The sequence below is a fragment of the Cinclus cinclus genome, chromosome 5 (assembly GCF_963662255.1).
Source record: "Cinclus cinclus chromosome 5, bCinCin1.1, whole genome shotgun sequence".
Lineage (NCBI taxonomy): Eukaryota > Metazoa > Chordata > Aves > Passeriformes > Cinclidae > Cinclus > Cinclus cinclus.
Window position 1 is genome coordinate 16,820,893 of NC_085050.1, and position 27,147 is coordinate 16,848,039.

The 27,147-nt window shown below is 36.2% G+C and overlaps 1 protein-coding gene across 2 annotated transcripts in view; it reads right to left on the minus strand.

Moving 5' to 3' along the window:
• The window catches only part of KCNIP4 (potassium voltage-gated channel interacting protein 4), a 284,179-nt gene that overhangs the window by 153,505 nt on the left and 103,527 nt on the right, over window positions 1–27,147 (minus strand). The window contains exon 1 of one of the 2 annotated variants that reach the window (XM_062493420.1): window positions 20,838–20,937. The exons of the other annotated variant lie outside the window; for it this stretch is intronic. Within the exon in view, the coding sequence (XP_062349404.1) occupies window positions 20,838–20,937 (100 nt within the window). Of the gene's footprint in view, window positions 1–20,837; window positions 20,938–27,147 lie in introns of those variants that run through there. 2 annotated transcript variants of the gene reach the window in all.

Here is a 27,147-nt window from a genome sequence, read left to right on the forward strand (position 1 = left end):
CTTCTTTTTACAGAGCTGTATATATTTCAGTTATTCAGGGTACTGTCTTTTTTCTCTGGAAAATTTTTATCTATGTACATATTAAGGATAATGTTTCTATGTTCTAGAAAGACTGGCAATGAAGCTGGAGCATGAGAAGTTGCTTTGACCATCCAGGACTGCTGGGCACCTTACCATCCTAGATGCAGTGACTGCATGGGCTTGTGTGAGCTTGGCAGAGCACTCACAGTTTGTTCAGTGTTTTTTAAAAATGTGGATGATGCAGAACATGCACCTAAGTTCTTTCTCTAAGACCTCAGAAAAAAAAAAAAACAAACACTGCAGCTTCACTCAGTGAAGAGTTTCCTACTTAACTCTGTATGAGGTGCTCTGTCAGGTTATACGACTGCCAAGAGCTGGAAACACTTCAAACTTATCAATCAATGCAATAATAAAAAGTATGAAAAACATTATAGAACTTGAAGAAATAGTTAGTAGCAAAAAAATTGTTTGAAATGGTCTTAAAAGAAAACTGAACACATCCAGGATGCTATTAGCAAATTAAGTCCAGATTTCTAAGGTCAAATAATTGCATCAAAGTTTAAGTACAAAAGAAGTTCCATGAAAGAGAAGATAGACCAACAGTGTCTGATATAATTTAAATATCTCTGGCTTCTTCATCCATGAGAAATTCCATAAGTAACTGAGTAATTTTTGCAAGAACATTACAATATAATTTCCACTGATATTGTAGAACCAAGACACAAAGCAATCACTAATCAATACTACTAAAACTGCACTTCATTTTCAGTTTTAAAGTACTAGCAACTAAATAGGTGTATGAAAAGGGAATTGATGTTCAGAAAGTTTAAGCTTCTTGGAGCTTCACCTGCAAAGCAGAAGTGTCAGAATAACACAAAATCCCATAAGGATTTGCAATTAATATATGCTGTACATTATGGTGCAACATTTGAATATTGTGAGGTGTTTACAATTTAGAAGGGTCTCAAATCCCTCAGATATTCACTGATGACTGCATATACTTCAGTGTAGAGAACATGCGTGTTTTTGACTTTTTAGTAGATGAATGGGAGGGATATATCTAAACTCCACAAGAACTGAATGAATTCAACAGTATAAAGGAGGACAAATGAATGTTATATTGTAACTTATGCCCAGGAAACTAAAAATACAACAAAGCAGTGATCAAGGTCAGAATAACTGGAGCAATATCCTTGATTTGAACTCTATTGAAAAGTCCCCCAGCCACAAACAATTTTGATTGATTAACAATATCTAATCTACTGGAGGTCAGCCACTTAGCTAGCTAATTTTATTTATCTATATTTGCCACTAGGATAAAGCATTTGTGACATATAACATGCTTTATGCAAAAGTCTTTCTTTACTAACTGTAAGGCAGTCGTGAAAAATGTAACAAACTATTGTGGGTGGAGGTGCTGTATGAAACAAAGAACTTCCTACAATAAGAGCCCTTATTCTAAAGGCTAGAGGTGGATACCAATAATGTGAATATAGAGAACTCAGACCAAAGGAATATCCAGTTACATATAACAAGCAGAGTTAAAAAGTTTGAACATTTACCTCTTGGAACTAAAGAAAATATTTGGTGTGAAAACACTTGATGCAAACACATGAGCAATTTTGAACTTTGGAGACTAAAACAAAGAAGTGAGGAGAAATACCAAATGAATATGGGGAAAGATGAGACAAGTAAAGCAGGCAGCTCCAATATGAGTAAATGTTACAAAACAGAGAGATGACTTTGAGAGAAGAAAAAAGAAAAATTTGTTATTATCTGAAAAAGTCAAGTAAACCTCTTTTCAAAAGAGTAGAAACAGTAACTTCCTTAGAGTTAATTGAGAAAAAGCAGTTTTCCCTAGGGATGTCACAGCTACAATTTCAAGTATGAAGGAAGAAATGAGGAAACAAGTCACACTGTTCTATTTTCAGTTGCTTCCCAGAATACAGACACATTCAGGGATCAATTCCCATACCAATGCCTTCAGAGAAATCAAGTTGTACAAATTTTTCAAATGAAGCAGTAGGAAATCAGGATTTCAACGTACAACTCCATGCTTCACATCAATGCACACGTGAGAGGATGACAATTCACATGGCATTTAAAGAGGACAAAACCTGGCTGCACTAAGCCAATCTGTCCTGCCAAGACTACATCTTTATAAAAATATAGTCAATTGATATTGACTGGCTCGTCAGAAGTAAGTCACACACCTTCCAGGTACGTGACTTTCCACTGGCTGTGGGAGAGAAAGGTGAGTCTCCCCTGAGCGCTGGTACATCTGCTTCTCCAATTTAATGATCAGTGTGTCTACAGGTACTCATGGACCTGTTTAAGGAAAGCCACTGGTAAGAAAATTACTCAGTCTTACATTCCTTACCCACACTGAACAGATCCAGGGTATTCAACAAATAAAAATAAGGCCCAGGAATGGGTGAAGGAACAAAATAATTTTCCTAACTCAAAAGACTTTTGGAAGTTTTACTATTTATACTTAAACATTAGAAAAACTAAACTTATGTGCCCTCTTTGTAATATCTCCTCCTCCCTCCAAATTAATACCATTGTAAATCCATAATCTATCTTTTTCAATATGCCCAAATGACATACTGAAAAAACTACAGTGACCTCACAATTACCCATAAAGATTTATGATTTTGTTTCCATTTCAAAGAACATTAATCTCCTTTAGTTATAGGATGTCCAGATTATCTGGAATTAAGTTTAGCTTTTAAATGTCACATGGACCTCTGCCAACATTTTCGTATTTGTCTCTTAAGCTTTAGTTCCTGTACACTGCAAGGAACACACTGTATAAACACTAACTGCTGAGCAGTTTTTTTGGTCAGTTGTTTTTTTAAATACAATAGTTATATTGAAATCCAGGTCAAAATCAGGGATGTAATGCAAGTCATGAATGCACGCATATTTTCTCTTCTTCCTGACAGTCAATAAGCATACTTCTAATATCTGTTTTAAGTCAGCAGTCAGATATTCATAAAGGATTTTGCAATTTGCTTGTTTTCTTGTTTTATTCATTAATTTCTCCAGTTGCTACCCACACTGCAAAGCTGGCCGTTGGCCTCAGTGCAAGTGCCAGATCAACAGCTATGAAGACAGTATTATTTATAAGTATATTCACCAGAAATAAAAATTGTCTTAAAATTTGTCTACAATATCTTTTAAGTAAGGTTTACAATTCTAACTACATTTCTAAAAGCATATGAAACCTCTGAACATCCTAATTACAGTTACTAGGTAGAGAAGATCCCATCGGAGACAACGTTTTTGATCGCTGAGAAACTTCGGCTCATATGAAGTTTGAATGACATGATGATTGTGCATAGAAATAAATTTTTCACAGTGATGCAGATATGATCAATATATTTCTTTAAAACTCATCCTATATACACTGAAAAGTTGTTAGGTACATGGCTGCAGAGGCTGATCATTTTAGTTCCATGGATTTTCAGTAAAGAGATTCACTGGCTAATAGATCTGGCTAATTAAGCACTGTCAAATATGCCATGGGTCAAGGACACAGTTGTAAAAACTTCCTAGCCTAGAACCATCTATTAATTTACTCCAATGTGCATTAGGTCAGTAACATTTTGTTAACATAACTTAAAATTAACTGTGAAATGAGTATAACCATAGGATGTGAAAAAGATTAAAACAGATGCTTAACAACGAATTGCTGGTCACAAAATGCAACAGCTTGACAGATGACATATTGTATATATCCTGTCACTTTGGTAGTATTACCTGGACTGGTGCTGAAAACATTCATGGCTCAGGATACTTTATTAATTTTGCTTTTCTTTCTCCTTTCTTTTCACTTGCAAGCCAACTGAAATTCTTGATGTAGACCAAAGAGAAGCACAAATAAAATGGATACACAGCATCTCACTAGTTCAAGATCATTATATAGTCAACAGTACTCTATCATTTACAAGAAACTTAGAAATCCAAAAGTTATTTCAGGGAAAATACGTGAGAAAAAGTTAATGGTCAAAGATCCAGGTTGACTATAAGGGGTAGATGAGATCAGAGTTATGATACAGACCTCTGAAAATCAAAAGGATTTTCTCCTCATTTTCTTTTTTTTTTTTTCTGATGACTATTTTTAAATTTAGTTATTGATGTTAAAGAGAAACATTATTTCAGTCTAATCTCCTTGAAATTTTTCTCTTGCACAGGTCTCAATTCAACCTAGAAAAGTTTAGACCACATTGCAGACAAATGGGTACAGTGAGTGCATCAGTCTGTTGGTCCGAAGGGAAATTGGCTGAAATCCAGATTCAGTTTACAAAAGAGCAAAAAAGAATTCCTCCATCCAATTTATGAAAAATAATCAGTTTGTCCAGCACAGCATTGTACATTTGGTTACATTTTTCCGAGTCATCTATCATACTAGATAGATACATACTAGATAGATTTTGTTATGGGTAAAGGAAAAAGAATAGAAAAATTAAAACCTAGCAAAACAATGTTCCCTATAAGCACAGAAATTGCTATCTTGCACAACTAAAAATATTTTTCCAATTCAGCTTCCTAGCAGCTCAACTCTGGAATTTTAATCCTACCATAAGGTTGAATATCTCTGAATCAAAAAATAACCCCTTTTATGTGTCATGTGATACTCAGGTTCAGGTTTATTTTAGCTGATTAATAGATAATCAATGCTTGGCACAAATGCTTGATTTAAGACTCACATCCATCCAAAGTTGGATGTGCAGATCTGAATGTTCACTCCTGTCATCAGATTCTAGATGCTAACAACCAAATGCTGTTGTTATATATTATACATATATAAGGATTTGGTATTGTCTCTGTAAAGCGGGTTCAACATTGAAATAAGAGAGGCTAGTGTAGAATAATGGAAAATTGTGTATCAGAAATTTGGACACCATAGGAAAAGCACACCAAGTTAAACCTAAATAAGTCATGTGAAATGTGCCTTATCTATTGTTAACTTTAAAGAGAGGGAAACACATGCATAGTTTCATACACTTTTTAATAAGGAGGGAAACCAGAATAAAATATACAGTTTTTAATAAATTGAATTATAAACCTTTTATTATTAGGATGTTCTTTTATAGCCTTAGTTATTAACCTACACAGGAATTAGAATAGCTTATGTTTTCCCTTCAAGACCTTGCTGCAATTTGCTTTGTTTTGCATTACACTCACTATGAAATATAGCTGACTTATTTTTTTGACAAAATAAAGCTGACTTTGTCACCAATTTAAAATCTTCAATTCTACACTTAATTCTTCCAAATTAAAAAGAAAAAAAACTAACAACAAATAGTTACTCATTCTGTTATGGCATTTTATTCCAGACCCCTGTTTGAATAACCAAACACAGATTTAATGAATAATAAAATAATTAAAAAATAAAATGGACCTTATGGCAACCTTCCCCCCAGAAATAATCTAAATGAGGAAAAATTCAGGAAAACATAATAAAGCTTCAACATCTGAGGTAATATTTTGTGTTCTTGGAACATTCTTGAAAACCACAGGGTTGCATTTCTTGGGGCCATCTAACTACACATGCATTTAGAGCTCCTGGCTAAATTATGTAAAAATAGCAAAGCAGATAGCCTGTCAGCAAGGTGTTATTTACTCTTGTTCAATTCTTTCTAATATTTATAGCTTCTGAATTCAAAAGGGCACAACAAGCATTGTGCTCCTATAGTCACCTTTTCCTTTCTTCCTTTTCCTTGTGCGTGATGACATTCCTTTCCAAAACAGCAACTTCCTTCAAATAATAGAAGCACTTTCAATTTCTTTGCATGTTTCCAATTTTCAGTAACAATCTCCTTCAGCTTTATCCAAACCCATATGAAAGATACACGGAGTTAAGCCTTAAGCTGCACTTTCTGAATTATTGAGTAAAATATCCCACATAAAAGACCCATGGAGAACTGCATAACAGCAATTAATGATACAGGATTTTCTTTATAGGGCTCAGTGGACCCTGAGACTTAGTATTTCTTCTAGAATCTGTAAAATAGTTTCTGTTGCAGACTATGGCTTCAAAATAGTAAATACATTATTTCTGGAATAAAAAACTAAAATGTCAAATTGACATGAACTGTTATAATATTTTGCTCTGTCTCTGTCCTGGTCTCTTAATGAAATATATTTCATTTAGCATATGCAGATACATATGAAAATTTAGGAGTCGATGTACGAAGAACTCAATTTGACAAATACGTTATTGAACAGCTTTAGCAGCCAGTAATGTGTACCTCCTACCTAATACCTACAAAATGTCTATAATATTAGGAACATCACTTGTTTCTTCAAGTGAATATTGAAAGGCTTCATAGGAAAAAGATAATTCTGAAGGAACTCCAGAATCCTAACCAGATTTTTTTCTTTGATTTGCATTGAAATATATATTTGTCTATAAATCATTATTGAACATATAAGATTAGCAAACAAAGGAAAATACTATCCATAACATTTAGAAATCTTTCTGTGCTGGAAAAAAAGTAACCTACTGTGTAAAGAATTAGTAGGTATGCATTTAAACTGTGGGACTGTTCCTGTAATTTTTTTAATATGGTCAGGCCTCTTCTGTGTACCTTTATTCTGTTCAGATAAGACAGGTAAAAACACTTGTGCTTGCCAAAATATGATTTTTCTTAGTACACATTTTGCCATTCCAGTGTATCATGCTGTCATGTTAAACCACATGCTTTTCTCCATTCAGATGCAATCTCAAACTGGTTATATTGCTTTTAGTTTTAAACTTAGAGTCACTATTAAAGCAGAGTGGGAAAATAACCCTGGGATATACTGAGTATCAGGCTAAATTTACCAAAGGATTTTGCCTTTGCTTTTTACTTAGAAAATACGCATTTAGTCACAGAAAATTAAAGATAGTGAAATGTCAGATTTTCTACCTCCCAGCTTCATCCTTTCCTCTCTCCATACTGTCCACAGCTATGCAAAGTAATTCCAGGTTGATAAGAATAAATACTGAAAGAATTCCCAACTTCAGAACAGTAGTATCAATGCTACTGGGAACACAGTGACATTTTCTGCAGCCTAGAATAGATACACTTAAGAAAGAAGAAAAAATGCTGTGCTTGTTTTACTAGCATACAGTAAGTCCAAAATACACATTTTTATCTAAAGATGTGAATAAATTTATTATTTAGAACTAAAATTGTGCTGCATTTTAGAAACTGCTTTCGGAAGGGGTCAATCTGTGTGATACCAGCAACTGAAAAAACTGTCTAGAAAGCCAGAGATATCTTTTGAGTTAAAACAGCCATGAAAATAAGAAACAGGCCAGAACTTGTTTTCTTGCATAAGCTTGCTGAACCTTCATAAAACTGAATACATGAGAAAAATACTAATCATCAGTTAGACTAAACTGCTGAAAAAAGTATCTCTGCTTTAAGGCAGAAAACAGCCCAAAATCAGATCATGCGAACAAGAAATATAATGGTTGTGCAGAAGAAAATTAGCAATTAAAGCCCAAATGTGATTGTTGGGCAACAGAGGAGGATTGACATATGCAGTCCAGCAACTGCATTTCAATTTCTGTAATGGATAATTACATGTTAGGCTCTAAAGGAGCTTCCTTTATAAAGCAATCACTTTATCATCCATTATGTACCCCTTGCAGGGCATACAACGAAAAACCTCTCCTTTTTCTTGCAAAGACTGAGCAATTACCTCCATATAGATATCCTGGAATTAAAATACTGCTCCACAAAGTGGAGCCCCTACCAGTTTTTATTCCAGTCAGTCAAAATTTACTACGACATCTATGAAAACTGCATTAGCTTTAAGTAACAGTCACATGTGTTCAGATTTTAATTGGAATGCTGAAGGCTGAAAACAAACTAGTAACTACAAAGTTATAATCCTTTCCGCCTAATTTTTGGTATCCTTTTTGCATTTTCATAGACATTCCTTCTTCCTGAAATAAAACTGTCAGGAACATCCAGCAGTGGACATGTATTTGTCTGTCAGAAAGGCTACTTATAGTACATGAAATTCTAGGGGAAGTCCTGGTTTAACTTCTTTTATTGATGGTACTAAATCAGAGCTGCTGAATATCTTCTGCTCTTAAGACCACGCTCTTCTACAATCTTCCCAGGATCTCCAATCTGGCTCTATTACCTTGTTTAAAGCCCTGCCTTTGAGCACCTTTAAAGAAAATATCTGACTAGCTAAATGGCTGCAATCATATTGAAACACTAAAAAGGAGGAACTTTTCCAAAGAGTTTCCATGTGTATGCCTGTTATATGCAAAAGCACAGTCCATCCTGTTACAGTGCACAACAAGTTGTTGGGAAACCACAATGTGAGAATTTGCTGATACAAATTCTTTTGGGGACAAGCTTACCATTATTTACTCCTGTCATAAAGAAAATGCTTCCTGTGAGAAATAATTGACTATTGCAGCTGCTTTAGTCCCACTGTCCCAGGTGATCTACTGAAGACTCCAAAAAGCCAACATGCGAACTGCACACACTGCTACACTAGAAAAGCACGGGCAGTTATAAATTCCTCTCAGATTCTGCTTTGGAGAATAGTTCCAAGCTGTCCAACAAAAAATAATTAATCCCAGTGTAAATACTGGCAACAAATAATTTTGCTGCTGCTGTTGCAAAATACTGTCCAAAAATATAACTACAGAAGGTCTAATCCAGAAATGAAAGTAAAAGATACTTGCTAGCCAGGTGCAGTCAGCCAGAGCTGACTGTGTACTGCAGCGTTGCTGCTGGGCAGCAGCAGGCATTGGTGAGAAATGGAAAGCAGAGACCTCATGGCCTGGAGATTACCTTGGCAGTTTCATATACACATCTGGTTTGCCACACTGGCACCATGCTTTACCTCACTGCTACTTTGTACTGATGGAAAAGGACACACAGAACTTTTTAAACAGAGCACAATTACAAATAGTTACAATAATTCACAATCAAAGAAGACTAAAAATATCCTACACTGAACTAGCTACCCAAAAAGGATAAATTGGAGATTGTATAAGGAAAGCAGAATCTGAATTCAGATGGAACATCAGTAAAAAAGGCACTGTAACAATAAAACAACTGAATTGTAGCAGATTACAGCAAGCAGGATTATATCCCTTTAATTGATGATGTAGTGGGGATTCCAGTAAAATATTAGAAAATCTATGCTGTCTATAACATGTTTCTTATGCTAGAAAAATGGAAGGCAGCAAATGTGACACCAACACCTAAGGCAAACCTGGAGAATTAGTAAGACTAGCATACAGGGTTTCTCTGCGCTCTGTACATCATTGCCAGAGACAGGCTCCCAGCCAAGAGGGCTCTTCAGAGTGACACAAATATTAGCTTTCAGTACAACTGTTTTGCTTATTGAAAGCCCGAGTTCAGTCTCTCCTTCCTAACACTTGCTTGGCATGGCTGGAAAGTTATGCTTTCTTCCAGCTGAGTCCAATAAGCAGACTGTGAAAAGGAAACCTGTTCTGCTTATGCACTCCATCACCACTGTGTGTTCTACAGACAGTTGCTCCCAGATGATAAACTGTCAGCTGTAGTCCTGTTACTAAACACTTATTGCTAAATTCTTGGCAAGCATTGCCCAAAATAAATGTTAGAGGTAAACACAAGGTGAATCAACAAAAGAGACCATTACCTCTCTGAGATGTCCAGTGATCATATTCATGACACTGTGGCTGCAAGTGTACAGCAGATAAAAGGATTTGAGGTCATCTCAGAATAAAACTAATTAAACCCTGTAATACAATATTATTTGTGCTTGAGCCACATCCAGTGCTGCAAAAGGCTGTAGCCAATGTGAGTTGAATTGAGGACTGTGGGATTTGAAAACTGGTAAGTCATGTTAGTTACACAAGTGTTGTTTAAACTGGGCAGCCAGTACAGATGTGATATAAGGTAAAGTCCATCAAGATTTCTACTACAGAGCGAGGATTTCAAAGGAAAATATGGGAAAAATTTCAATATCCATAGAGCTAAACAAAAAATACCTCAAACATATAATGCAGTAGTAGATAATAAAACACATAGAAGGCTCAGAGGAGACTGGAATTTGCAAAGGCATATCTCATCTTCAAGTTACTTAGTTGCACTGAGCAGTCAGTATACAAAGCCATTACACTATACATAACTATTTGGGATGAAGGTAATATTCCCAAATGGATAATGGATGCCATTTTCTATATTCTTAATGTCTTTGCCACATTAAAGAGACAGACATAGGCTAATGGATAAATACTGGAGAGTAATTTAGTAAGCTGTGTCCCTAAATCCATCTGCTTGTTACACCTTGGGAGATCCCTAGCTGGAGCTCAATTACAACTCTGTATGTTTTAGGAATATAAACTTTTCACTTGCTTACTTACACCTTTCATGTGCTGCTAAACAACCTTCCATCCTCTTTGAAGTGACTGTCAGGACACAAATTCACTGCAGGGTATATAGCATAACCTTGGAATATGCTGCAGTACAACACCATAAGAAAGAATTTCTTCATTGAAAGAAAGGATTGTCAAGGATTGGAACAGGCTGTCCAGGGAAGTGGTGGAGTCATCATCCCTGGAAGTGTTCAATAAACAGCTGGGTGAGGCATTTAATACTATGGTTAAGTTTTATTTAGGTGGTATTTAGTCAAAGATTGGACTTGATGATCTTGGAGGTCTTTTCCAACCTTAATGTTTCTATGATTCTATAAAACTAGCTAAGCCATAACCATCCTAATATCTCTCAATGTTTTAGGATCTTTCAGCATTTTAAAGTTATCCCAAGAAAGATGGCATCTAGCACCTGGAAAGTTCATGATGCAATCTTAGTTGTAACACTATACTAATACTAATGTAGAGAATTCCTTTTGCCCTTCACCTGTTAACTCACCTGTTAACTGTTTCCATCTGAGTCCCACTACCAGGACACTGGTGAGGAATGCTTGGGGACATGGAAGACTCAAATGATCAAACACATCATAAAATGAAGGTATTTTCTAAACTTGTATTACAACATATATTACAACATATGTTGTATGTTAGAAAAGAAGTTAATATATTAAAACAAGTTCATTCTTCAAGAAATGAACCATTCACTATCAGTTAATAAAAATGAATAGTATAAATAGAGTATTGGTCCTCTTTAGGATCAAGATGGATACTGTTTCAGCACCTGAGAGTGTCTGCTGTAAATACTTCCTCTTGAAGCGTCCTCCCTCTTGGTTCCTACTGGGAATATTAACTTCTTCCGGGTTAGGGGATCTTCCCCAGAGAGAACTAGCATTGTGTTGAGAAATACCAAAGTATACACTTTCATTTCTGTGGCATATTCACACACTTTCCTTAACCTCAAAGCAAGACGTCACAGCACTAAAAAAGAGATATACTGCTTCCATGAGCACAAGGACTCAATAACAGTGATCTGTCCTTAAAAGTATGGCATTACAAAACACAGCTGCCCACGAGATTGATCACTACCTGTTGAATTGTGCCGTTCACTGGGATGGCTACTCACAGCCATGTCTGCTGCTGAAAAATATATGAGACCAAAGTAGGTCAGGTGGTTGACTCGGAGGGAGGTAATCATTCCCTTCAGTGATTATTTGTGAAAAGGCCTGGAACTGACAAACTATCTGATGGATGAGGGGGGATGCTTTTCACCTTTTATCTTCCCAGCAAGGGCACTGCTCAAGGACTTGAATTACTTGTGAATTACAGCTCACTTTCAAGAAAAAGGCTGAGGTCAAGACTCTAATCGCCTTTAACTGGGTCCAAATAACCATGTACTTGGTTACTGAGACCATCACATTTTAAACAATGGAAAACACTACCATAATAACTAAAGTTTCATTATTGTTGTTCAATTATAATAGAAAATCCTCCATTAACAAGTAAATAAAAATTTGCTTTAATCCAAATAGTGATACTGACAATGTTGAACATGGTACATGGACCTCCAGTCCTAAACTTTCTTATTCTATGTATCCACATAACAAAGAGATGTCCAAAAGTGTTAGTGGATACAGAAAATATACCAATACTGAATTTGGTACTTCACCACTTCAATAAAATTTTACTACAGAGATTTAGAAAAATAAAAATCTGTGATTGAAAAGGTACATTTTATTATTTTTCCTGACTGCAAAAAACTCTCTTTACAAATTAAAAGTTTGATTCTGTAGATTTATAACCAGAAAATACCCAGATTAGTGTTTCTTTAAGAAGGAAAAAAAAATAAAGATAAAAATGAGAGAAAGTTGGATATTGCAAAGATAAAAAAACAGTGCACATCTTTGAAGTCACCTATATTCATAAACGTAAGCAATTACAAATAGTATTTTTCTAAAGATTAGTTTGATAACCAAATGGAACAGTTCTGAAGCCTAATTCAACACATTAGTTTTTTTATGGTAGGCAAATTTAAGATGAATAAAACCACAGGAGACAGTGCACTTGTATTAATCTATACCAGACCTCACAACAGAAGGTCACATCTTAGAATGATTATTTCAAATTAAAAAAAAAAAAACCGACCAAAGAATTCCAATGTGCTCGTCTAACAAAAAACAAAAACAAAGACAAAAAAACCCACAAAACCCACCAAAATCCACCAAAATAAAAACAATACAGAGCAAATACTTTCACCCATATCATTATTTCTGTGTAGACTCATTGATGGGAATATCTCTAGTACACAAAAAAGTGTAAGCTGAGTTAATTATGATCAGCTCTATTAATAGCAAGATATCAAGTATGGGTATATTGTCTTACCTCTGATCTGTCAGAGATCAATTCTGAGTCCTTTGCTCAGTTTGACTATCAATTCCCCAATAAGATTATCTTAAAATGAAAAAGCTTCAGAAAAGAGCCACAAAACTTATTTTGAATCTAGAAAACAAATGGTACAAGTGCTAATGTAGCTTTACTTAGTTTCTGAAAGAAAAAAGTAAAATTCCTAAATACAGATTAAGTTAATCTACAAAGGATATTGTGATAAATCTTTAGCTTTGTTTTTTACAATGAGCTTTACTTTTTAAATAGGAATGTTTTGGATCTATTCATTTTTGGCTCAATCCACAAAATTCTAGGAATCAGAGAGTGAGCTTTCTATAACAATCCTGTAAAATAATAGTAAGGAAGCAAATAGAAAAAAATAGTACCATTTAAAGTATAACTTTTAACAGTTTATGACCATTTTTACAATAATGACTCAAAGATGAGCCATGTTCTCACTGAATAGGTCAGCAATCAAGTTGATTGAGAATACTTTCCTTTCTTAATGACTTTTTTATTATTGCTGAATTATTAAATCAATTTTGATTGAGAGTGAACTACATTTTGTCGTATCTCAATTGTCAACCTGCGAAACAATTTCAGCATCCTATCCTGCCTTCCATTACACCCCTTTACTCCTGAGAATAATGACTCCTGTTTTCTAACCTGATTCATCTCAGACTACTTATCTAGCCATAAAATTGGCCAGAATGCGAACTCTGAGCTCTGTGATGAGTAAGAGGGAAACAAATACAATTTAGATTGAGGTTGAATAAATGTACCTAATGAATATAGTAATTTTTGTCTGAATGTATTAAAAAACTAGAAAACTCAATAATTCCTTTTATCATCAGCTGCAGGTTACAAATGAAGTAAAGCAGGCCTCTGACGGACCTCCTGTCCCTGGGACCTTACTAGATGTTCAGTGGCAAACTTGATATTTGAAGGTACAGGTACTCTCACTGTCTTGAAAACATAAATTTAAATTTCAGACTTCAAAGGAGGTAACTCAGATGGCATATCAATACAATTTCAAATGTCACATGTACATCCTCAGGCTAAATAAAATTTGACTCAGCATAGGAAAAAAAAAAGTTCTAATGAAAAAATAGGCAAGGACTTTACTGAGATGATAGATTACTTTCCAAGACTTTCCAGACTACATCCTCCTATAGTGAGGAATATCGTCTTATTCTCCAAGGAGTATAATACTCACTGCCCTTGAATATTATGGATTATCTGCAGAAAGTTTGGCTTTACAGAAATACCAGGTTCACTAAACAAGATAAATGTCTGTCTGCTTTTTAGATACAGCTGTTAAGAATGGGACGTCACCATCAGAGAAACTTGTGCAGGCAGCATCTTGGTTCTGTTGTTACTGAAATTTCCTGAGACACTCCAAGCAAGAAGTCACTGTATATAGATTACTTTTTTCCACCAGCAGAAACTGTCTTTTCTGGTTATCTAGAGACATCCCATCACATTGTAGAGATGCTGTTAGAAAAAAATTCTCAGTATGAGATTCTAGTACTAAAAGAATAGATCAAATTGTGGATGTACAAAAGTCTATTCTGATGTACCTACAGCAGCTGGTGAGTGTCACTCATGTATTATAATATCATAATGCTTATGTCCAATAAAAGTATTGTCCTTAATGTTCTCAACAACTCACTGATCTGGTAACACTTCTTTTCTATTTCATATGTTGGGTTTATTTTCTGTATTAGAATTTGGTTTTAGTAATGAGAGTTAAATTAATAATCACATTTCTTTTGTGTAAAATTAGACAGTATTCCCTAATATAACTCACTGACATAATTAGATAAATAAATATCTGATTAATAAACACGTATTTACCTGATTTACTCTCCTTTCATTATCTCACATCATCAGCAAAGAAAACAGCTCTTGTAGTCTGCTTAGGATGATTGAAATTTTGTTTGTTTACAGAATAATATTTTTTGGACTATTGATCCAATAAAGAAAATGTACCTGGAGAACCACATATCTCTAGAGATACCACTGGGAAACATGACTGCAGAAAGAAAAAAACAGAGTTGTTGTGTCAGATTAAATAATCTACCTCATTAGATCTGGGCAGCATTCAGTCTGGCTAAACTGAACTTTCTACCAGGTGCTGAACAATTTATCATCAGAGAAATAGGTCAGGTAACTAAAGGAAGAACTCTCCTATAAAACAAAAAAAAAAAAAACCCAAAATAACAATGGCTAAAACACAAGAACTTCTCTAAACCTTAAGAAGAGGTATAATTATTTGTACACCTAAAAGAATGACATTCTAATTCTGAGGAATATTTTGAGTCAAAGTGACTGAAGGTAAAATCAGCCAGAAACATATAATAAAAAATTAGGAATTCTGTAGGAAGATGTATCAGATAGCCAAAATGTTGCAACCCTGAAATAAAGAGAAGTTTTAGTTAAAAACTCACTTTATTTTCTGTGGTATAGTATCTACATTACTTATAAATGTGAGAGTAAGAGTGAACACATGGAAAAAAGGGAAATAACCAAATGAATTAACACATTTAAAACTTGCATAGGAAACTAATAATTTTTTCAATGTTAATTATAAAATACTAAGTTTGCAAAAAAGCACTGTACTGGTAACTCAGAGTGTAGGACTCTATCCATCTATTTCTTTGGCATTCTTTCAATTACAGTATTTATCTACTTTGGTCTCTGTAGATGTAAAGCACTATACAAGCACATCATTAGTAAGTGTGACAGTAAGTGTTGAGAAAAGACACTTTTCAGCAGACACTGACCCGGAACACCAGGTTTTTCAGCAACAATGGACCAGACTTCAGAAGATGATTCAGAAGATGACTTAAAGCAAGCATCTAATAGCTGAAAAGCATCTATTACAAATTCTCATGGCTGGCAAATTGCTTTTCTTAACTGACTATTTCTGTTTTTTCTAAAACTGTATCCATAAGTTGGAGCTTCTAGTATGGAAAATTAGAAGAGCTTTTCTCTTATTCATTCTGCCCAGAAGTGGCTTGCTGACCAGTCATGCAGGATGCACAAGCTGGTCATAATCTCACATGCACATAATTCCAAGTAAACTACAGTATATTGCTGTTGTCTACAAATGACTTGCTAGTGCTGTTTCAGCTACAAATTTAATCAAGTAAAAATTCACTGGAGTTCTGTGTTCAAGATTTCTATCTTGTACCCACTCATCCACATATGAGGAGTAATTTCAACAGCTGTTTTGATTCAAATTATCTTATATTTTATGAAGACTTAATCCAACAAATTACTTCTAAGGAATGCCTGAAATTATTAGTATTAAAATTTCTGTCATATTTTTGTCTTTTGCCCACCATCAGTTCTGCCTAATCATTTCACGTATTGGTCCAGGTTTGCTTCCGTACTTCAGAATTCTGTGCATAACTCTCTTTGACATCCAGACAGTTTTAAGAAAAGAAAAATGGCATCAAAGCCTCTATGTTTATTACACGCTATTTGGTGGCTGAAATGGTAGTCATTATGAATCTTCTGAAATCAGTATCGAGGAAAAACTTGACAGAGTGCTGCAACAAGCTGCTCAGAGAGTTAATGGAGTCTCCTTCACAGAAAGTGGTCAAAGCCTGCCTGGATTGACCCCATGCAACTTGCTCTATGTGAACCTGCTTTAGCAGGAGGTTGGATTAGATGACCCCCAGAGTCCCCTTCCAATCCAGCCATTCTGTGATTCTGAGGTATTACTCCTTCTCCATCCATGAAGAACACTGTGAGGAGGGACATCACTGTGGAAATGCTGACATTCCCAGCAGATCATAGCCTAAGGGCAGAACAGCTCCAGAGGCTGCTGTAGTTCCAGAGCAACAAGTAACTCCCACTTCATTTCCAGTCATATCCAGTCCTTGACAAAAATTGTTGTAAATAGCACAAGCAACTACCTTTGTGGCTGTGGTTTTGCTCTTTTTTCTAGCTGATGAATGTGAAGTATTTAATAGCCAGGATTACTAAAATGGGATTAGAAACTGCTTCAACACTTTGGAAGAATCAAATGTTTCAGTAATTTGGCTCAATTGTTGCAATTTTAGCTGTGAAGTTCTACTGCTGCCACTCTCAGGACTCCTAAAAAAAGATTTTAGATAGATACCAATAACAGAGATATGGAACCCACATTTTACAGCAATATATATGGCTGCTTCCATGCAATTTTTTCTATTAAATCTTCTAAATGCTATAAGAACATTTCCTAAAAATCAAAGCATTCCTATTTAAATATTTTTCATCATCCACATAATTCAGATTTCTTCTCTGAACCCTGTTTCTAATGGTGTAGCTTTCAATACATACATTGATGGAGGGGTCTATTTTTCTGTTTATTTAATTAATACGTGCTTTAGCTTTTGAAAAGGAATCCAGGTTTCCCAAGTAACTTTAGCACAAAGCAATTTTAATTTAGCAATGGGCTGACTTCATGATGCTTCAACCTCTCTGTTTCCAACATTTCACCCAGAAAAACTGACATACGAGGAAGATATTTACAAAGAAAATCTCCTCCATTTCTTCTTCAAGTTTCTATGATCCTAATATATGACGATCACAAAGTACTTTACAGAAAAGTACTAGAAATATACCGAAATCCTATAAATCAATATCCTGAGTATGGCACAATCTCAAGATGATAACCTCTTGTACATATAGCTACTCAGTTCTTGTATCTCATTCTACTTAAGAATGATTTCAGAAAAAACTTGCTTACAAGAAGAAATAATTTTGAATTGATACTGAAGAACAAAATTTCCTGATTACATATCAATGCATTACTTTTTACACCTAATAAATTACTGTTTTAAAAAAACAGTAAAGTTTAGCAAGGAGGACATACCCTAATTCATGAAGAGTTAAACATTTAACCGAGGGACAAAGCTTGTGCAATCCACAACTCATGAAAGTGAATAAATCTATTCTGCTACTCATCACTTTAGGAGTTGTCATACAATATTAAAAACATCTATTTGAAAATACTTTTATAACAACAGTAATACCACTCAGCAGTTAAAGGCAACTGGGCAAAACCACAGAAAGCATAGTGCAATCTAAGTGAGTGCAATACATCATAAAATAATATTTAACAAAGAGATAAAGTCTCTGAAACCCACAACCTACTAAAGTCTATAAATCTATTCTGATGCTTATCACTTTCAGAGCTGTCATACAATATTAAAAACATCTATTTGAAAATACTTTCTTTCAACAGAATCACACAGCAGTTGAAGGCAATTGGACAAAACCACAGAAAGCATACTGTTATCTGACTGAGTGCATGATAACTGTAAGCAAGTATATAAAATGTTTACTCTGAAATATTTTATTATTTTCAAAAAGAATGAAAATAATTGCATACTATTATTAACATACACATAATTTGCATTGAAGAGTCTGAAAGAAGCAGAATATTTCTCACACATACGGTAGCTATTATGACACTGAACAGATTACTCTTGCTTTACAGCATTGCACCTGATTCTCCCAAATTAAAGTGGTGTTTCACAAAGTTCAGAATCAAGACAATTCAGTGTAGGCTAAATTATCATCAGGCTTTTCTTACCATGATAGGGACACAATAGGATTCTGAAACTTCAGTCTTCACCGGAGCTTCACAATGAGTTTTAGCATCATGTATTGTATGCACTGTTAGAGATTATTACAGACTCTGATCTCCAGGTACATACAGTACGTGTTTTATATACTGTAAACTATTAAATTGTGGGAAGAAAATAGAAAGGTTTTGTTGGGAGATATTAACCTCTGTGAAAAAGAAAGAAGGGATATAACCTACCCAGACTTAGAAAACTACAAATATTTTTTTTTTATTTGCTATAAATAAAACCCAACATTTTCAGAAAGCTGAGACCAACTTCCTCACCAATTTCCAGAAAAGCACATGAATAGTCTGAATATACTGAATATAAAATTTCCTTTTTTGTCAACATTCTACTTAAAAGCTTCTCTAACATTTGCACTATTTTACAATGCATGTACTTTTCATTCAGGAGTGGAAGTGAATAGCCTTGATACTTATTAACATATTGACAATTTTTTCAATTCTGTAGTAGAAGTGTAAAAAATCCTTTTTTTTCCCTACTGTAATCAGTTCAGATATTTAAATCACAAGTTTAAGGAAAAAAATGGTGAAGAAATCTGCACAGAAGAAAAAAAAAAAACATCTCCAGTCTGTGAAATTTAGCTAAGGCCCATTAACACACACCATTATTTACACCAGTAGTTGATTCTCATGTAGCATGCCTTTAATGTCATACACAGAAGTAGAACTTCACAGAGGAATGGGGCACATATGTCTTCCTGTGGTTTCCTCTAGCTGCCATGCTGGAAACCTGTCTTGCACTAGTAAGTAGAAACTTTAAGACTGTGCACACACAGACTGACAGACTTTTGGCCAGTGAGGCAGGCAAAACAGGCAGCTGCACAAAACACTAATTTCTAACAGAAATAATACAACCACTTACAGACATCTTCACTATATTTTGAATTGTCTTTCCATTATCAGCTTTTCCAACCATAGCAACAAGTACAGACAACAATCAAATTATGTATTTTACCAGGGAACCCAAACATATCTGGCACTCAGACTCGACAAAGCACACCCAAACATGCCAAACAACTTAAAATGTAAATACAGATTTTTTTTCCCCCAAACTTTGCAGCCTCTAATGCTGGAAATAACTTTTTTTGGTAACATTTATTATGTTAATTGGTATTTCTATTTAAAACTAAACACAGCACAAAAAGAAAATAAACATTTATTTAGAATCTCTCTGTTGTCATTTAAACTTGATATAATGTACTCTAACACAAACATAAAATCTTTACAAAAATGCACTTGATCTCTGCAGGACTTTAAGACTCTGCAGCAAGATTCCAGCAAGTCCATGCAAGACAGCAATACAGACAGAGTACCAGCTGAGTAACTTCCTTATTTAAAATCACTTGAAAGGAAGACCGTGTTTCTTGAAAGGTTTTCATAAACAGGACTACTTGGGATGTTTTCATAGGAGAAAATTTTGCTTAACTATAATTTTTGTTATGGTTAACACATGAAACCATGATTAGTCAACAAAGTTCTCCTTTTCACAGGTGTGTGTACACTGTATTCAAATGCCATCTTACAGGAAGATTTCAGAATACAATATCCCTTCCATATTTGAGAAACAGACCATTTCAGACTGTAATCTAATACAACGCTGGGATGCAATGATTGTCATTACATTATCGACCATGCTGCAAGCAGTGGTTTTTTAGTCTAACTCTTCATATGGTAAGAGTAACAGCTTTCTTAGAAATAAGATAAAAATAAGCAATATTCTACTATTCCACATGTAAAAAACACATTTATGATAATTTTCTTGTTTTTAATTTTCACTGCTTTATAAAGAAACAATATTGCTAATGTAAGAGAAGACCTAAGAAAAACAAAGCATCAAGCAATAAAATTTGCACTTGATTGCCCATACTGAATGTTCCAGTTGCTTAGTTTAAATCTGGGTATTGTAGCTCTTCCTCAAGCACAGCTTAAAATGTCAACAATAAATTAAATATTCAACAGGTTTTTAAATACTATAACAGATATATATTTGATCTTACAACAATTCTAGTAGAGATGATGCAAACATGAATACATTACAAAACAATTTTGATTACAAGACAGTTTGAAGGCAATGTGATTGCCTGTAATCATTCTAAAATCTGCTTTTACCCTCCACCACTTTAAATGCGCAGATTTAAAACAGGAATAAGAGATTCAGACTTTAACACCTAAGTTTATACTGGCAGTTTTCTGGATACCAGTTTTGTTTTGTTTTTTTTTTCTCCTGAAAAATTAAAGCACCACAACCAACACCCACAGCAGACACTCAGTGATGCGCACGTCGCTCTCGAGGTGATTCGGGTAGTGCCTTACATCCAGTTTACAGGTGCTCCTGCCTCGCTGCAAGAGAATAAGCAGAACACAAAAACGACGAGCCACTGAAAAGCACTCCCTTACCTTCTAAACCTGCTTCAATCAGCCCAAACTGTTCCAACACTTTTACAAAAAGCACAATCACGATCAACACCGCTATCATTTCAAGCCCTTCCAAGTTCATGGTGAGTTAGGTCATGGTCTGACCACCGCCACTGAGGGAAGTGTTCTTCTGCCTCGCTTTCTTTGCAAAGCCATTAAACTAGGCGCGGACGGCTCCTGCGAGGGAAGGGGGCGAGTGGGAGGGGAGCGGCCGGGAGCACATCCCGGCTACCCCAGCAGAGGCCAGGAGAGGCGGACGGATCAGCTCCGGCCTGCCGGCGCTGCCCGGCTCGGCACAGCCATGCGGGCAGCGGGCCGGCCGGCGGGACACACCCCGGGATGGCCCGGGAAAGGGCCCTGGGAGAGGCCGGCGCTGCCGGCGGCTCGTCCCGGCGGGGACAGCGCTCCCGGGATGGCGGCGGGGTCGGCGGCGCGCGGAGCCGTTGCCGCGGCAACGCGGGGAGCGGGCACAGCCCCGGAGCGGCACGGGGCCACACCGCTGCCCAGGAAGGGGCGGGACCGGCAGCCGCGGCACGGGTCCCCTCACCGGGACCGGCAGCCGCGGCACGGGTCCCCTCACCGGGACCGGCAGCCGCGGCACGGGTCCCCTCACCGGGACCGGCAGCCGCGGCACGGGGCCCCTCACCGGGACCGGCAGCCGCGGCACGGGGCCCCTCACCGGGACCGGCAGTCACGACACGGGTCCCCTCACCGGGACCGGCAGTCACGACACGGGTCCCCTCGCCGCGCCCGGCTGCGGCTGGTCCCAGCCGCTGCATGTGTCGGTGATGCACTTGTAAAGTTCTCTGTTAGTTCCTCCGAGCCGCCTTGGTACGGTGACATTCCACCTGTTGCGTGCGGCAAGTAATGCACAACATTGTATATGTGACAGCAAGCTAGGAATACTTTTTTTGGTTGTTGGTTTATTGGGGAGAGTTGTAATTATATATATATATATATATATATATATATATATAAAAGCTGTCTCATGTTCTTTAGGGCTTATTCTGCGGGCTGATTTGGAAAACAAAATTTGAGAAGACGGACAATCAGGCAGTCTGAACCATAGAATGGTTTGGTTTGGAAAGACCACCTAGTTGCAATCCTCTCACCACAGACAAGGGAACACCTACCACCAGACCAGATTGTTCAAAGCCCCATCCAACCTGGATGTGAGTACTTCAAGGGATGGGGCAAGAAAAAGGAGAAGTAAACTATTTTTTTAAAAAAATGTTTCTCACTTCAGTAATATTTTCTAAACAAAGTACTTTCCATGGAAATCATTAACGTGAAATACAGGAACACTAACCACAGGACTGAACCGGTATCCTATACCACTTATACCACTAACAGCACTGGCCTGTCTGCAGCAGTACTGGCATTGTCACATGCAGTGTATTCAAGGCTAAGGATTTACTCTTTAAATCCCTTAAAAATTTAGCATCTAAGAAGAAATTTACAATAGAAATCAGCACCTCTATTGCAGCAAAAAAATGAGCAGGGGAACAATTGCAACAAATTTAATCCTGTCTGGTAGAGCAGTGTCCCCCTCATGGTTGAAGTCAATTACTGCCAAGGGCTCGGCTTTCTTTCTTTCCTTATATAAGATTAAAAAAAAATTCATTGTATTATGTGAGAACTGGTAGCAACTTCTAGGTCCCCCAGGTATACTTGCATTATAATGGGTGTTGTCATTACTGAAAACATTGGAATGAACTGACAGTAATGGCACTAACAGACAGACTATAGGTACCTTTTTTTTGTACAGTGGGTAGATAAAGCCTTACAGCATAATGTTCACACACCACTGTTCTATGATTCATACTCAGAATTGGGCTCCCTGAAGCTGCTTAAATTTCTGTCAGAAGATCTATGTTTCAACACTCCATCCTGAATATTGAATTCATTTCCGTTGTGCAGGCAGCTTTTCCTTGGGAATCTTTGTTTTATTTGCTGCAAACTTTCTCCTTACGTTCCTTCTTTTTTGTCTTGTTCAATCTTTCTTCCAAACAAGGCTAAATGTCTTCTCCCTCTAAGCCATCTTATCAATGGCTGTAAGAAAAGTAGGTCCAGCTTTCCTTCAATGTAGAACTAAAATAGACTAATTTATCAGCATCAGGAATATAACATCTGCAAAATAGTATGTCTTTACCCCAAAAGATGGATACAAGTTGTGTTTGAGTACATGCAACATCATCACCTGAAAGGACATACTCCATTAATAGCTTTCAGTAATATTGGTCTGCTGAAAATTTAAAAATGAAAACACTTTTAAAATTACTTTTTTAGAGGTATTTTGTGACAGTTCCACTTACTCAGTGCTGAAAGCAAAATGTGGAAAGCAGAGCTTGTGGAGGCAGTGCTGCAAAGCTGGCAGCTGCCATTGCCCTGCAAAGTGGAATCCCATGGCTGCAGTGACCAGACATAGCTAAACTTGTGTTTCTCAAGGGCTGTCAACTTGCGAAGGCTTGAATGCCTTTTTTTCCTCCTTTTTGATATAATCATAGGCAATCTATTATGCAGTTTAATACACCTTTGCTCATTAAGTCATTGCTTTTGAGAAAAACAAAAGTTTTTTATAAAACCTTACAACAGCTGTCCTGTAGGAAGACAAAACAGCACAGAGCTGTCTCTGATCTTCACCTACTTACCTGCTTAAAAATGGACCTGAATTAGTGACAGGTAGGGTTACAAACTGCTTGACATTATTTTTCTCTCCAAGTACCTTGCCAAAAACAGTGATGTGGTGTGTTTTACTTTTTGATCTCCATAAAGAGCAAAAAAAAGTTATCTTCATTTACCTATACAGTTCTACCAAAACATGACAGGAAGAATGAAGCTAACAATTGAAAGTATTGACACCTTATTTTTTCTCTTGCCTAACAACAGAAGCCTTAATATATTGTAGAATTAAGCTTTAAAAAAGTGTATGAGTAGGAATGCAGGAAATAGGAATGGGAGGAAAGATATTAAATCATAAATTACACACTATATAGGTGTTTTTTACACAAGAGCATGAAGGCTTGTTTTTCTCATGTGTAACTGCAAATTAAAATTTCAGTCTTAAAGTATTATAAATGATGTCTCCTTTTCATCAAAGCATTTTGCAGCATTATATTTCACTGTGAGAGTAAATATATTAAATTGAAGTCAGTGGTTGTATTTTCAGCTAGGAACATATCTAAACGGTCACTTCTCATCTTGTGATGGAGCTATAAACCACAACACAATGACTCCATTTACTTTACTATGACTAAGATCCTTGATACCATTAATCTTAACTGCTATTGCTTAATGCTATATATCATGAAATGTTAATGTTAAAAAAGACCCAATCCATTTAGACTGAAAAGTGATGAGTTGGTCTACAGATGGAGTCCCAGTAATGGTTATATTTCTTCCTTACACTTCATTTTCTTACACTCTTATGTTCAGCTGGATGCTGGTAAGCCACTCCCAGATTTTCATAATGGCTTCCAGGAGGACAAACACTAACCTCTGGTATTCCTTACCACTCCTCCAAATAGTTTATGGGAGTCTGGCCTGCAGAAATCGAAATCCATTGTATTTTGTTTAAAACATAAAAGATTAGTGATCAGAGATAAACTTGATGGCTTTGGATAAAGCGATGGGGGCTCCACATGTGCAGTACCCAGATTTGGGAAAGGTTATCACCAGTGGGGGAAAGTTAATGATAGAGTTAATTGGCAGAGCTGGGGGCAAAAGTCAGTGCACTGCAAGAGAAACAAGAAATGGAATAATACCAGTAGGAATCCCATGGCACATATGAAGTCTGAGAACAAAACCTCTAATAGAAGATACAATTACTTGATTTTGACTAGGAAACACTTAAATAATGCTTTCTTTTAATGGTAAAAATCATGTTGTAAAGCCCGAGCAATCTAATGATTGCTTTATAAGTGATGTCCTTCCAACTTATTACAAAGATCAATAATATTCTTGCCTATTTTTAATAAAAACAGCTTTGAATAAATATTCCAGCATCCAATAAAATCATTAAAATATGTATTCCATGTAGATATTTGAAAGAAGTTCATAGTTTTTTAATCTTAAAAGGGAAAAACTCACTCTTTCTTTCCAAAAATAAAATAAAATGGGCCAGAAAATCTTAATGTATCATAAATTCAATTACTTTTTTATCTTAGCAGCTAGCTGTTATTACACTGTAGTATCCCTTTTTCTCATTCTTAAATTTACTACTAGCAATATAAATTAAGAGAATTAACTAAGACATTATTTTTAAAAATTAAATAAATAAAACCTAGTAAATCTTCCAGCTCATCAAATCACTGAGAAAATCAGATAAAAGATACAAACTTGTGTCTTTTTTTCCTATTAATTATTTAACGAATCTGAAAAAAAAGACAAAATTCTATGATGCATTCAGCCACTCTAAATATTAACTTTGGTAAGGGCCAACTCTGCAGCTTTCCATATCAGCATTAAGCCAGCATGACTTCCATAGTTTTCCCAGATTAAACACAGGTATAAAAAGATCACAGCAATCTAACATCACAGTGCCTTATTTCTACCTTTTCACAACTTTTATCTAAGTTTGCATCCTGAACTGTGTCCGATGTTTTTCAGCTGTCATAAAGCAAGGAGCTGCCACATTTGAATCCTGATGACGCCTATGTCATGTCGGAAGACTACTTCCCTGTCACACACAGGTAGCCATAGTTACTGATATGCCCCTAAACCAGCAGTTCAGACCCATGGCAGCAGGCAGCAGTAATTCCATGGGCTGGCATGGAGGTTGTATCTCATGAAGGGAAGGGAATGACGGAGTCATGAAGCAGAAGTTCTGTCTCTTCACACTGGGTGCATAGTTGGATGGCAATACATAAATCATGCTTTTACAGAACTGATTTAAATAGAAAAAATAATGCACAACATTACTCATAAGCAGGCTTTGCAAAAACTGACAGAAAACATCCTTACATGCCAACTAAGATGTAATTCCAGTTGAAAAGTATACCTGAAGATCTGGATAATATCATAACATCACTCCAGTTTTGGGTTGCTATAAATGTCAGAAGCAGCACAAAATCTGTCAATATATCACTTATTCTTTATTATCTTCTGAATTTTATGTGGGTATTCTGGAGCCCTTAAAATGGAATCATGTTTGAAGTTTATCCTTTTCCATGCAGTGAAAATATGGCTCCCTGAATCTGGTAATGTGTATTTCTGGAAACTTTAACACCAATTGTGACCCTGAATGGTGTCATTAGAAGGCAGAAATTTTCTCATCACATACCATTCTGATAACTCCATTTTTGCTACAGGTCCTTAAACCTCATTAAAAGGAAAAAAGACTTCAAAATTTTTCAATGCCTTAAAAATTTCAGGCAACTGTATTTTAAAGCTCTCTGTGGAAACTGAAGATAAAAAATATCTGGCTGTTGCAATTCCACAGTTGCAGCTCAACTGTTTCTTGTGATTTGTTTGTGCTACTTCTTTATTAGCAAGGAATTTTCTCCTAAGAAATTTCATGATTTTTCAAGTGTGTGCACTTGAGGGAACATACTGATGATTTTCCAAACTACAGAAAAATTCCTAGACTTTCAAAGTCACATAGAATAACAGGAGAGTTGCCAATTGTTTGTAAAAGTCTTATGCATCTTCCACAACGAAGAACTAATGTGGGCAACTTAATTTTGATTTTTGAGATAGTAACAGCATGACAAGCGATGGTGCTTTATGATACTTGATTTAATTTCTCTGAATAATGCAGGGCCACAAGGAACTCAGTGCCACACAATGCTGTGGGACACCACAAGTGGTAGCAGGCCTCCAGCAGCTTATCTCCCCATGGTTCATCAGGCCTTCATCATGTGCTGGTACACATGACCCACACCTCCTATACATTTAAGTGATTGTGTTATTCTGCCAAGGTGTAAGCATGTGAGTTAACACTCATGACCCAAGCAGTTTCGTTGAAAGATTCCTAGACATGTCAGTCCTTCAGTCTTTTAACCTGGGTATCTATCACCTCTTACTCATTTCTTCCTTTCTACTTAAAAATCCAGTGTCTATTTAATATCTTCAGAGCAACAGCTCTAAGATTCAGTATTTCTTCCCTGCCCAGCAACTAAATCTTTAATGCAGACTTCATGGGTTTGCTCCTCAGCTATTGTGACCTTCTCTTTCGTCTTTACGTGCTGTCTTGCTCCTCTTTATCCACTCAGGATACTGCCACAAAATTCATCTTTCTTGCTTACCACTCCAACTATTTCAGTCTTCCCTTTACATTTCTAATGGATCTACT